This window comes from Hoplias malabaricus, chromosome 1 (assembly GCF_029633855.1).
Source record: "Hoplias malabaricus isolate fHopMal1 chromosome 1, fHopMal1.hap1, whole genome shotgun sequence".
In the NCBI taxonomy this organism is placed as follows: Eukaryota; Metazoa; Chordata; class Actinopteri; order Characiformes; family Erythrinidae; genus Hoplias; species Hoplias malabaricus.
In genome coordinates this window covers 60,083,351-60,096,027 of record NC_089800.1, presented here as the reverse complement: position 1 = coordinate 60,096,027, position 12,677 = coordinate 60,083,351, and the positions used below count along the sequence as shown (strand labels likewise).

Here is a 12,677-nt window from a genome sequence, read left to right as displayed (position 1 = left end):
TCAAAATGAACATTTATTATGAAGAAAATATCACTCAGCAGCAGGATGTTTGACCACTATCGTCTCATGTACCTGGAATGACAATGAACTGACTTTCTATTCTTTCCCTAGACTTAGTCACTGCTGAAAGTCGGATCTAAGTTAATACTAAGATTAAATGTAATCAGAATATATACGTCATTAGAACAGACCTAAGCCCCCCATCAGTGCTCCTCATCCAGACTGGCAGATTGTACTGTTTCTACTCAGCAGTGCTGTGCTTGAATGTTTTACAAACATGTAATGAGAGAGCCATTATGGTAAAAACCACAAAAATGAAAACTACTTTGGGTGGATATTTGTGTTGATGTTTGAACTTCCCTTGAACCCTTTAAAACGAAAATGCTGAAATGTGATGCATTTCTAATTGCATAACATGATAATCGTTTTCGCACAGAAAGAATCATGCCCCTAACTTTAATCTGAAAAAATAACTTTTCAGAATGACTTATAGTTTATGATGATTATGCACAGTTTGGTTCAATTCACTCAATACGACACTGTTCATATAAAACAGTTAAGTTTAATAAAACCGTTGCTGTCTTTCTATTTAAAGCATGCTGACCTGACCTCGATACACTTTCATAGTTGTGTTCTCCCTTCAATGCGGAGATTACACATTATAATAGGTTATATTTTTCAAATGAATCTCATCTTTGGCTGGTTTCTGACAATGGACATTTTGTGGTGTGGACAGAGGATGTTAGTGCAGATGAAGTGCTTGGGACTGAGTAGAATAACAGGCTGTAAACTCGCTGAGTGTCTGAGAGGAGAGAATTCCGCTCGGCTCTTTTCACCCAGCTGCAGTAATCCAAACAGACATGCTCCTCTTTAAAAAGCCAGATGCTTTCCAGACCAGCTCTGCTCCAGTCAGAACAGAGTTGGAAAATTCCTCATCCACTGTGACCGCTACAGAGCTGAGCCAATGAGAGAAAGGTCAGAAACTCATGTAAGGACAACGCTCATGTGCGCAATAGGTTTACATGTCAGTGCCTGCCACACGACGCTCAGTCAGCGTATGAAGAGAGTGCTTTTCCATCCCAGTGTCAGAGGACTGTATTATTTGTAACTGGACAGATTTGTGTTGGAGAAGGACAATACTAAATGAACACGTTCTCCAGTAGTGCACTAACACTGTACACCACAGGCTTATTGATGGAACAGTGAAATAAAGGTTCAGAAATACAAATTCGTGTTGCACCCTAAACTCCTCTGTCTCCTAGCCTCTGTAGTTTAGGTTCAGAGACATTATCCTTTACAAAAGTACAGATATTTTAGGTTCCACAGCAGTCAACTGAGGGTTAGATTTGTATTGACACTTGGCTACTGGAGTCTAAGAAATAATGATGCACAGACTCCATGTCTCCTAAACCTAATGGCAGGTGTTCTGGTATTTACACAATTCAAGAAAGCTAGTGTAGCCTCAGGGCCTTACTACATATTAATCTCCTTGGACAGGAATATAATGCTTATCAATTATATGTTTAATCGCCTTCCCTCAAACTCCCCTCCACTTACACTTACCCAACTGTCTTAGAGACCTACCATAATACTGTGACCAAAAACATGGCACGGCACAGAAGGAAATGCATTATCATTTTAGGTTTGAGAAAAGTGATATGAAGCTTCCATAAATGTTATCTCTCCCTATGATACATTACACACTTTTATTGTCCAAAGACAAATGTATATTGAGGGTTTGATATTTGCAAAACAGAGAAAGGTTTAGTTTCAAATGCAACATTTAATAAAGCTTAAAAAGATAAGACACCAGAAAAAAAGAAACATTGATATTCTATTTACAAATATAGCAATTTACAGCTAATAGGCATCAACCAGAAGGTAAATATTAATGCAGTTGCTCATGCATATTTTTTGTGCATATAACAAAAGCCCTATGTCATCAGCAGGTGAAATTGCCCACATATCATTATGCAATTTGCAGACAGACTCTGTCTATCCATCACTCATCTTCTGCGCTTTAGCAACAACTGAATCAGTTGAATTATACTTTCTATTCTATTCCACTTATGACTAACCAAATATATTAAATTTTAAATATTTATCAACTTAAACCATGTCTATTGATCACATGTACACAGCACTTGCTATGTAGATGCATCATTGTATAAAAATGAGTTTTCAATAAATATGGCTACAGAAATGGACACAATGGGGCTACGCAGATGCTTCTCATTATTTTTAACATTTTTTTAAGGGACTCTGAAAGTGCAGGGGAGTGAGTTCATTGAACAAATGCACTCCTAGTGAGAGATCTCCTCAATGTGACTCAGGCAGGTTTGGAGCAGTGAACTCTGCTTAGGCACTTGATGAGTTGTGCACTGAGAACGACCAATTTGATTGGCATCATCCCAAGTCAACCCCAGTCCCTTGAGTCTCTTACACTGTGGTCATGAGTTTTAAAGAGCCTGATCGGAAACGCAGGATCTTCTTCTTTAAATTGTGGGAGGCTTTGATTTTGACGAAGGCCTTGGCCTGTGCCGAGGTCATTTCACGGGTCAATGTTGACCCCGCGGAGGCCTGGCTAAACTGGGGCCAGTTGACACCGGCACTGCCTTCCGAGTCACTGCTAGTGCTGCTCTCTGCTACAAAATCGGCCTCGCTGGCACTCGATTCGCTGTCTCCAAAGCAGTTGGTGGTGTAGTTACTGCGCTCGTCTTCACTCGTGTCCAGAATGGTGGAGTGGAAGAGAGAAGCACACTCCGCAGAGTACTCAGAATCACTGCCCACATAGGCGTAAGGGCTGGTAAAGCTGGTGTTTGAAGGAAGATACATGGCTGATAAATGCCCCAGGATCTCCCTTTTGTGCCTGCGGTGAGCTCTCCTGAAGGCCTCATCATAAGGAACCTCCGGAATGCCTCGCAGTCTACGGTGGTAGTCATTGCGCTTGTACTTGGGTTTGGCCAAAACTGCCTCATGATGCCTGTGGTGTCTTTGGGAAGATGACCTGCCTGTGGAAGAGCTGTGCTTCTCCAGGATTCGCCCTTCAGGGATGGCAGCTGGGATCCTTTTGACTTTACAAGAGGTCCTTTTGGAACTTCTGTGTGAGTGACCCACATCTTCCTGTGTTCTAGATCTCCTGGATCCTGCCTTATGATGCCTGTCACGACCTGCTTCTGAAACAAGATCAGGAGCATGGCTTCTAGATTTGGTGCTGGTGGCGTTTTTGACCTTGACGATCTTGATGTTCTTGGTACCACCCTTCCGAAGTTTGACATTCTGTTCCTGAGCAGGAATGTACTGAGCACTAACCATGTGTCCACCTTCATCTTGGCTCTGAGAGGAAGAGCCCAGGCTGATAAGTTCTGGGGCAGACCGGTCCAATTTAGTAGTTCCGGCTACAGGAGCCTGAACCTTAGTGTTCCTCTTAGGAGTGCCTCCTTTCAATGTCGGTGCTGATTTACTGTCCTCCACAGTCAGGTGATAAGAATGCTTGTTAAGTTTAGGGGAAGAGACTGCATTAGGGCTGCCCAATTCCTGGCACTCCTTAGCAACAACAGTTAATGCCTGGCCTTTATTGGCCCCAGAGCCTCTTTTCTTTAAGAGACTATTAGTGTTAATGTCACTGTTAATTAAGTATCCACCCGGGAGTTGGCCTTGAGAATAGGATGCTCCGTTTTCCAGAAGCTCTCCCTTGGACTCAACAGACCACTGTCTCTGAGGTGACACTGTACTAGGGTCAGTGCTAGAGGTTGTTGCTGCTTGCAAACTGGTCTGCCAGTTCGGCTTGAGCTCAGATGTCCAAGACGGGTTCTGTCCTGCAGCAGAGGGCCGCACACAGAGACTAGCCTGGCGTAAGACGCTCTTGGAGGGATCTGTATTTATGCTTGTTCTGGGTTTATTGGTTCTCATTGGCTGTGCTCTCCTCTGAAGAAGTCCAAATATATAACTGTCCAGTCTTTTGTTGAGAGGAGTTTGAGAGGCAGGCCAGGAAGTATTCTGGGGTCCAAGGGTTTGCTCAGGTTTTTGATTTTCTTCAGGCACTTCTCCAGATTTGGACAGACCCTCCTCCTCCTTATATTGGCTGACCATAGACTGGAAGAAAATGGGGCTTTGGACAGCCACAGCATGGAGGGGGCTGGGGTAACGGTACACATCATTGCCATTTTTGGCGATCAGGTCACAGTGGTACTTAGACAGGCTATCGTAGGACCCTTCAAGAGAGGGAGAGTAGGGAGCAGACAGGGATCTTCGGACTGTTCCTGAACTTGAGTCTTCAAACTGCCCTTCACACTCTGCACACACTACCAGCTCATCTACAAACGAGAATAGAGGGAGTTAGCTTCATATAAGAACATGTAATAAGCATTGAAGATGTGCAGCGTAATGGTCAAAGACCTTCTCCACCCTAAAACAACTCCTACTTTCTAAATATAATCAGGTTGCTCTGATGACAGTTTCTATGGGAGAATTCAGAGCCCTAAGCCAAAGTGTCGAACTAAGTGGGAGGTTGATTAGCTTTCATGTGCAAATCAGCCTTTTGTCTTTTCAGGTTATCAGAGGTGTGGCAGGGGGCATTTCCAGAGCTGTGAAATGGTTTCTGTCTCCAGTGTTTGACTTTTCTCTTAAACTAGCCTCCTGTGTTAACACTGAACCCAATTTCTTTGTTTGAGAAAATTCTGTTAATTATAACCACACGACAGAAAATACACAAAGATTTAATGCCACAGTTTAGGACACAAACATTTAGAAATGTTTAAAATGATATCGCGCTATATTTACAAAGTTGGCAAACTGTACTTTATTCCAACTAATAAGTGTCAGACAGAACGTGGACCTGTAAATACCCAAGTATAAATATATACTAATGTGGGTTCTCACCTGCAGACTTGAGCCTTCCGTCAGAGGCACAGATTGAGGTGTCGAGGGGAGCACATAGGCAGGTGCTGGAGCGACAGCTGGACAAACATTCACTGAAGACAGAGTTGGAGGAATTGGAGAGAGAGCCTGAAGCGCCATCACTTAACTCGTAAAAGCCTACAAGCAGAGAAATGGGAAATTTAACAAATGTTAAAAAAGGAAAAGCAGACACACTCTTATTTATGAGCATGGATGGACTTGATACAATTGTGCACTGCACTGTCCCAAATGTAGCTTATGTAAAACCTTAAAGCTATTTTGCAATATAAAGCAGCTAATACTTATTAAAGACAAGTACCTATTAGGAAGAGCTACGAAAGGACTCTTTTAAACAATGGTGACATTCACTAAGGAGTGTTCACATGTGCAATCAATTTCTGGTTTATATACACTTCTTGCAACAAAAGTGTAGTCAGCCCCACTAAAATGACCTCTCGTATTTGGAATGTAAACTAACTCAGCTGGGTTGGCAGCTAGCACAGGCTGCAGATTGTTCGTATTACCAAATTAGTGCTTAAACATGGTGGCTAAGCAGTCTCCAGCCGAGATTAGGCCTGGCAGGCACACATTACTACTGGCATTTCTGGGTTCACAAAGCAGGTTTATAATGAATTATATAACTTGATTATGGAGCAACGTGAAATGAATGAGAACCAGTATAGCGCTTTGACCCTATATTTTTTTGTAATGAGGTGACCTTTGTGTGCTTTATAAACGTAAACAAATGACTTATGTGAGTAATTAACTGAATATTTTACTCCTGAACTAGTTCCAAAGCCCTCAAAGCTTAAAGCCCAAACCCACCAACACCACCACACTCCCGGCCCAGCACCAACCTGAGCTTGGCCTGCTGTCAGTCTCCACGTGGTCATGCGAAGTCTCCGTGTCCAGCCTTAGGTCGCTGATCTGTCTGTCCAGCTCCTGAAGCTGACTGATCAAACCAGCATCTCGCCTCCGCAGGCAGTTCTGCAGGAGAAGAACAATGAAGTGAGGTCAGGACCACATCCCTGCTGCTACAGTGGGAGGAAATCAACACAGCTCCACTCCACAGTCTTAGAACGGTCAATACACAGGGATAACCAGCTATTGTTTTTGGTGCTCTGGTATTCAGGCTATTGATTAAGAAGGGTTTTGTCTCAGTTCTTTCAGATAATCAGTTCCCCCTTGGAATTTAAGTCTGTTTCCCACAGTTGTCTGGTGCACTGGTGGCCTGGAGGTACGGATCAGACGAGTGTAATAGACTAAATTAGAGTCACGGCCGGTGGGGCCGAAGAAACGTTTGACTTAATATACGCCGCTTATGTGGAATGGGACGCATCTGACAACACCCGGATCATGTGCTGCATTCCAAATTAAGTGTGGAGAAACGGCAGGCCGAGGAAAAAGTGGCCCCTCAAAGTAGACATGCATAACTTCAAATGAGCCATAATCAGCGGTGCATTATCTTCTGCACATTTGAACTGCTGTGTGCTGACAGGAGCAGAGGAGATTCCAGTGCTATATGAAGCAGAGGAATGGCGCTTCCTCTGCTGCAGACTGGCAGGCAATAAAAACGTGTAGGGCTGACAGGCAGGCTCTCTGTGATTTATGGGCTCTGGCTCTCAGCATGTTGGGCTGTGGAGGCCATTTTTACACAGAGTCCATTTGCAGAGTGGGCCATGGGTTATTTTAAAACAGCACTAAATTAACCCCAGGCAATGCTGATAGCCTGAGCCAAAGATGAGGAATAACATGTTTGTTCTTTTGGAGTAGTCCAGGTTTCTATTTCATACTGTTTTGTTGGTTCTGGAACACTAGCCAAAAAAAAAAATGTGTACACGTATATACCGGGATATTCACTGACAAACAGATTGCCCACCTACAAACAAAGATAAACCAACTCCCTCATTAACATTGCTCACACCAACACAAGCACATGAGATTAAAGCTATCCAGGTTTTCATCTGCATACCGTGATAAATGTGACGATAATGAATGCGTGCCTTCATACGGGCTTCTTTTATTATTTGGACACAGGGGCCGTAAATTAGTGAGGGCTGACGTGACTGTGATCTCGCCAGGTTTTAATCTTACTGAGCGCCGCTGTTGGAAAAGTTGTCTCTTCTTCTATTGGAAGACCTCACAGATCTGCTTGAGGGGAGCTCGACCCCCCTGGAGAACGAATCCCCACATTTCACATTCAGGAAGCAGGATTTAAATAACATTAAGTACTGAATAAAGCGCCATCCTGTCTTCTAATGATCGCATTAACGTACAACACTCAGCTCCGTTTCCTTCTCTGTGTGCATTCAGTCTCAACGCAGCTCTGCGTGGATCTCTTCATTAACACCGTCACAGCGTCGATACTCTACAGTCAGCCACGGGGCAGGGCTTTTATTTAAAGCTAATGAACAATTAACACAGGGGAAGTTGTACTTGTGTGTGGCTCGGTTGACTCAGTGGGCTTTACTGAGGGCAGAGCAATTAATTCCAGCGTCCTCGCCACAGACGGACATTATTTGTCCAAATTTGGTGTTAGACTCCAGAGAGAGAGAGAGAGAGAGAGAGAGAGAGAGAGAGAGAGAGAGAGAGAGAATGAAGTCCAACAGCGCTCAATTAATCAGTGTTTAATAAAACACTGAGAGATATAGAGAGGATGAGAGAGACAGAACAGACAGGGAGGAGTAGGGAGTAGAAAGACGGCAAGAAGAGAGAGAGAGAGAGAGAGAGAGAGAGAAATAAAAGACAGATACAGAAAAACTAGATAATGGGAATGACAGAGGACACAAATGAAGCACAAAGAACAAAAACAGACAGGCAGTGAAAAAGGGAGAACGAAAGGAATAGGAGGCAGAAAAAGAACAAGTGAGAAACAGAATGAGAGACAAAAAAGAGACAGATTGAGGGCGAAATAAATACATACAGCTAGAGAAAATTAAATAAGGGAGAATAAATGTGACAGGGAGTAAAAAAGGGCTTCATTGTTCGGAGTACTGACCAGCTGTTTTCTCAGTAACATAATATTCTCCTCCAGAAGTTTCTCCTCTTTGTTGAGGTAGCTCTCTTCCTCTCTGTCTCTGTCCTCACGGTGGGTGGTGAGCGCGCTGCGCACGAGCCCCTCGTGCCTGTGCCTGAGGTACTCGAGCTCTCCAAGCCCCGCGAGCGCGGCCTCCAGGCGCTCCCTCGTGCGCGCGCGCTCACATTCCTCTCTGCCCTCCGCGCGCTCTCTGTGTTCCCGCAGCGCCGCGAGCATGTCCGCCAGCGGCGCCTTCATCACAGCCGCCGCCACCACCGAGCCTCAATAAAACCCACACACCAGCAACACACACACACCCCAGCAGCAGCAGCTCTCACATGGTCCAAATCCTCTCACAGGGACCGGACGACAACAACAAATCCACAGCTGAGGGAAACCCGCTCCTGAACGCTTGTTCTCCCTCCGCTGAAGTGAGGAAAAAAAAGTTCGTTACCCCTTAAAAATGCCCAGGGGTTCTTATTAGCAAAGTCCGTGGCACCCAAAGAACCTTCTGTGTGGATAAACGGTTCTCAGTCTCCCCTCACAGAAGAAACACCTGTTGTAAACGGCTCTGTAAGGAACCAGATAAATATGTTCCACTATTGTTAAGAGTCACAGCCCTATACAGAGTGGAGGAAAACGTAGGCTCAGAGAAAAGTGTCCCACTGAAGTAAACAACCAGAAGAAACGGTATCCGGTAGGCAGTGTGAGAGGAGGAGATGTTCAGTAGAGAGAGGCGTTCCGCTGTTCTCCCCTGTTCCTTTCGGTTCTGTTCTGCTGCTACTCTAATGTGCGGCTGCAGAGTTAAAGCGTTCAAGCAGCAGCAGCAGCTCCCTCCGAGCCGCCCACTGTCCTAGTGCCCACCGGATTAAAGCCACGCCCATCCCACCTCCTCCTCCTCTCGCCTCCTTCTCCTGCTCCTCACTACAGGGAGCGAACAGTGGGAAAATTTGGCGATATCTTTTTTACTGATCACCATCACAACCAGCCAGATTACACAAATGCTCAGCAAGAGTGGGAAGACATAATCCAGCGCTCAATGACAGGCCCCCAATATTCAGTTACTGAGCATTCAGCTCTGTTATTACTAATAAATAAATACCAGGGTGCGGGTGAGTGTCTTCTTAGTGCGATGTCTGATCAGTTCAAAAATCCTAATAATAATAGTAATAAAGTTTTAGAAATGCCCACAAATCAATGACTGAATGTAATGAGAGGCATGAGGGAGAATGACTGCCCTCTACTGTTCTTATAGTTCTACACCACCCTGCAGGCATCATATCTATGTATCCAGAGCGCGCGCGCGCGCGCGCACACACACACACACACACACACACACACACACACATACATAAATGGATACATAAAAAGGATTTAAAAGAGATTTTAAACCCTAGACATAGAGGTTTACATGTTGTATTCCCCAATGGTATTTTGCATAATATTACAATTTAATTTCCTTTTTTTATTCACATTTTCAGTTCCCTCTCATTCATTTTCCAGAGTGTGGCACAAAAAGCCATTAATCTTTCAAGCAATATTCAGTCACATGAAGAAACAAGACTTGCTTCTAGTGTTACAGATAAATGTTCCTTACTTCTGCTGAAGCATGCATCTGCAGACATGTGAAAGGCATGTTTATCATGCAGTCTGAAGGCTGGATCTGAAAAACATATGCGTGTACTCTCCAGGCCTGCGCTGGCACATTAAGCAAACAGCTGCCCCTAATACCAGCAGCACATGGAGGAGTGAGAGACTGGAGCCACATATTTCTCACAGCTAATTACACAGAGCAACTGACAACTCAAAGCAGACAGTGAGATACATACTCCCATCTGTGGAATTGATGACATGTACCAATCAGAAGAAGTAAGGGATGAAACCATTCTGTTATTTACAGGTTTTTAACAAATTACATTCACCTGGATTTAATGTAGTGGCTCAGTTAATATGAGTACAGTGAAATACAGAAACACATCACAATCTCTGTATTATTGATCTGTAATATAATATGTAGGGGCGGCACGGTGGCGCAGTCACACAGCTCCAGGGACCTGGAGGTTGTGGGTCTCCCAATCCCACTCCAGGTGACTGTCTGTGAGGAGTGTGGTGGGTTCTCCCTGTGTCCGCGTGGGTTTCCTCCAGGTGACTGTCTGTGAGGAGTGTGGTGGGTTCTCCCTGTGTCTGCGTGGGTTTCCTCCAGGTGACGGTCTGTGAGGAGTGTGGTGGGTTCTCCCTGTGTCCGTGTGGGTTTCCTCCAGGTGACTGTCTGTGAGGAGTGTGGTGGGTTCTCCCTGTGTCTGCGTGGGTTTCCTCCAGGTGACTGTCTGTGAGGAGTGTGGTGGGTTCTCCCTGTGTCTGCGTGGGTTTCCTCCAGGTGACTGTCTGTGAGGAGTGTGGTGGGTTCTCCCTGTGTCCGTGTGGGTTTCCTCCAGGTGACTGTCTGTGAGGAGTGTGGTGGGTTCTCCCTGTGTCCGTATGGGTTTCCTCCAGGTGACTGTCTGTGAGGAGTGTGGTGTGTTCTCCCTGTGTCTGCGTGGGTTTCCTCCAGGTGACTGTCTGTGAGGAGTGTGGTGGGTTCTCCCTGTGTCTGCGTGGGTTTCCTCCAGGTGACTGTCTGTGAGGAGTGTGGTGGGTTCTCCCTGTGTCTTCGTGGGTTTCCTCCAGGTGACGGTCTGTGAGGAGTGTGGTGGGTTCTCCCTGTGTCTGTGTGGGTTTCCTCCGGGTGACTGTCTGTGAGGAGTTGGTGTGTTCTCCCTGTGTCTGCGTGGGTTTCCTCCAGGTGACTGTCTGTGAGGAGTGTGGTGGGTTCTCCCTGTGTCTGCGTGGGTTTCCTCCAGGTGACTGTCTGTGAGGAGTGTGGTGGGTTCTCCCTGTGTCTTCGTGGGTTTCCTCCAGGTGACGGTCTGTGAGGAGTGTGGTGGGTTCTCCCTGTGTCTGTGTGGGTTTCCTCCGGGTGACTGTGAGGAGTGTGGTGGGTTCTCCCTGTGTCTGTGTGGGTTTCCTCCGGGTGACTGTCTGTGAGGAGTTGGTGTGTTCTCCCTGTGTCCGTGTGGGTTTCCTCTGGGTGCTCTGGTTTCCTCCCACAGTCCACAAACACACGTTGGTAGGTGGATTGGCGACTCAGAAGTGTCCGTAGGTGTGAGTGTGTTGCCCTGTGAAGGACTGGCTCCCCCTCCAGGGTGTATTCCCGCCTTGCGCCCAATGATTCAAGGTAGGCTCTGGACCCACCGCGACCCTGAACTGGATATGGGTGTTATAGACAATGAATGAATGAATGAATATATGTTAAATTTTTCACAGTAAAGATATCAGACCAATGATAAAGAGTACTGTACACTTTAAGGCACCACCAACATCATAAACAGAAGAGGCATAAACTAAAGGGAAAAACACCATAAGTCTTTGTTAGGGATTAGACCACACCCAAAGGAATACCATTCTTCACAAGATATTTCTTTAGTTAGTATTTTGTTGTTAGTAGCTGATCGCACTGTTCCAAATCCCCCAGAGGTATTCATCTATAACTGACATCTGGTGACAAATCCCTAGTACACCATTTACATCTTTTTATACTCACTGAACCCTTCAATGGCCCATTGTACCCTGCGGATGGGGTGATATCAGCAACACACATCAGGACAGAGCTTTTTCATTATAGGATAAAGGGGATCATTTATTAAAACACCTTCACATTGATCTGCAGTGAGCCCTTCCTGTAAGGGAACAAGTGGAGCCAAACCACGGCAGCGAAATGCCCCTCACAGCAGGGACCACACTTTCAAGACTGTACAGTTCTCTTGGTGTAAATTTATTTCCCACTTGTGAAAGATAAGATGAAGGATGCCTCAGCAGACCGTGTCAATGTTTCCTGTCCTTTATGGACTCTACTGGTTTTTCTTTCCATAGTTCTAAATGCAGATCTCACTTAATTCACTGCTCCTATGAAAACATATTCCAGTGTCAAGGGTTCCTGCATCTATGAATCTTCTTGAATATTCCTGATCAAATCACATGTTTTGCCTTGTGATGGACTGACACCTTGGGCTCTGGAGGCGCTTATCCAATTCAGGGTCGCGGTGGGTCCAGAGCCTACCTGGACGTGTGTTTTTGGACTGTGGGAGGAAACCGGAGCACCCGGAGGAAACCCACGCGGACACAGGAAGAACATACCACACTCCTCACAGACAGTCACCCGGAGCGGGAATCGAACCCACAACCTCCAGGTCCCTGGAGCTGTGTGACTGTGACACTACCTGCTGCGCCACCTAGAAAGATACTCTTCATTTTCTAAGAAATAAAGTAGTTCTTTCTCTATCGAAAACAAATGTACATTTCCACAAAGTTTGCATATTTTCAAATAGCTGCAAACAACTAATACACACTAATCCCTTTACTAGGCATGTTTTATATTCATGACTGACACGCAACTGGAAATCTGAAGTAAATTTGACGCTAAGTATTTATTCTAGCTCTTGATTACTCTTGATTTGTGCTGAGTTACGATCTGAAAAACATACAAAGTATTCTGGCTTCAGCACATTACTCAGAAAAGATGCATCTATTCAACACAAACATATGGATACACTGCTCATTAAGTACATTTTATTCCAACTTCATTACCAATCTTCAATGGGCTAATTTATATTCAAAATAATCTTAATTTCACGCTTAATAAAGGAGTCACTTGATTTGGAGTAAGGGAGGCATTCACAAAGCAGAATACAAATTATGTTGGAAAGTGCCTCAGGCTTTGTGTCTG

The 12,677-nt window shown here is 45.1% G+C and overlaps 1 protein-coding gene across 1 annotated transcript; it reads right to left on the bottom strand.

Annotated features, from left to right (window-relative positions):
* Positions 1 to 1,782: 1,782 nt before the first annotated feature.
* dact1 (dishevelled-binding antagonist of beta-catenin 1) lies at positions 1,783 to 8,675 on the bottom strand. The gene is made up of 4 exons (XM_066680523.1): positions 7,898 to 8,675; positions 5,757 to 5,886; positions 4,882 to 5,037; positions 1,783 to 4,316 (listed from the first exon to the last, which is right to left on the bottom strand). The coding sequence occupies exons 1-4, from the start codon at positions 8,171 to 8,173 to the stop codon at positions 2,440 to 2,442; spliced, it is 2,439 nt and encodes an 812-aa protein (XP_066536620.1). The 5' UTR covers positions 8,174 to 8,675; the 3' UTR covers positions 1,783 to 2,439.
* Between the last annotated feature and the right edge of the window lie 4,002 nt (positions 8,676 to 12,677).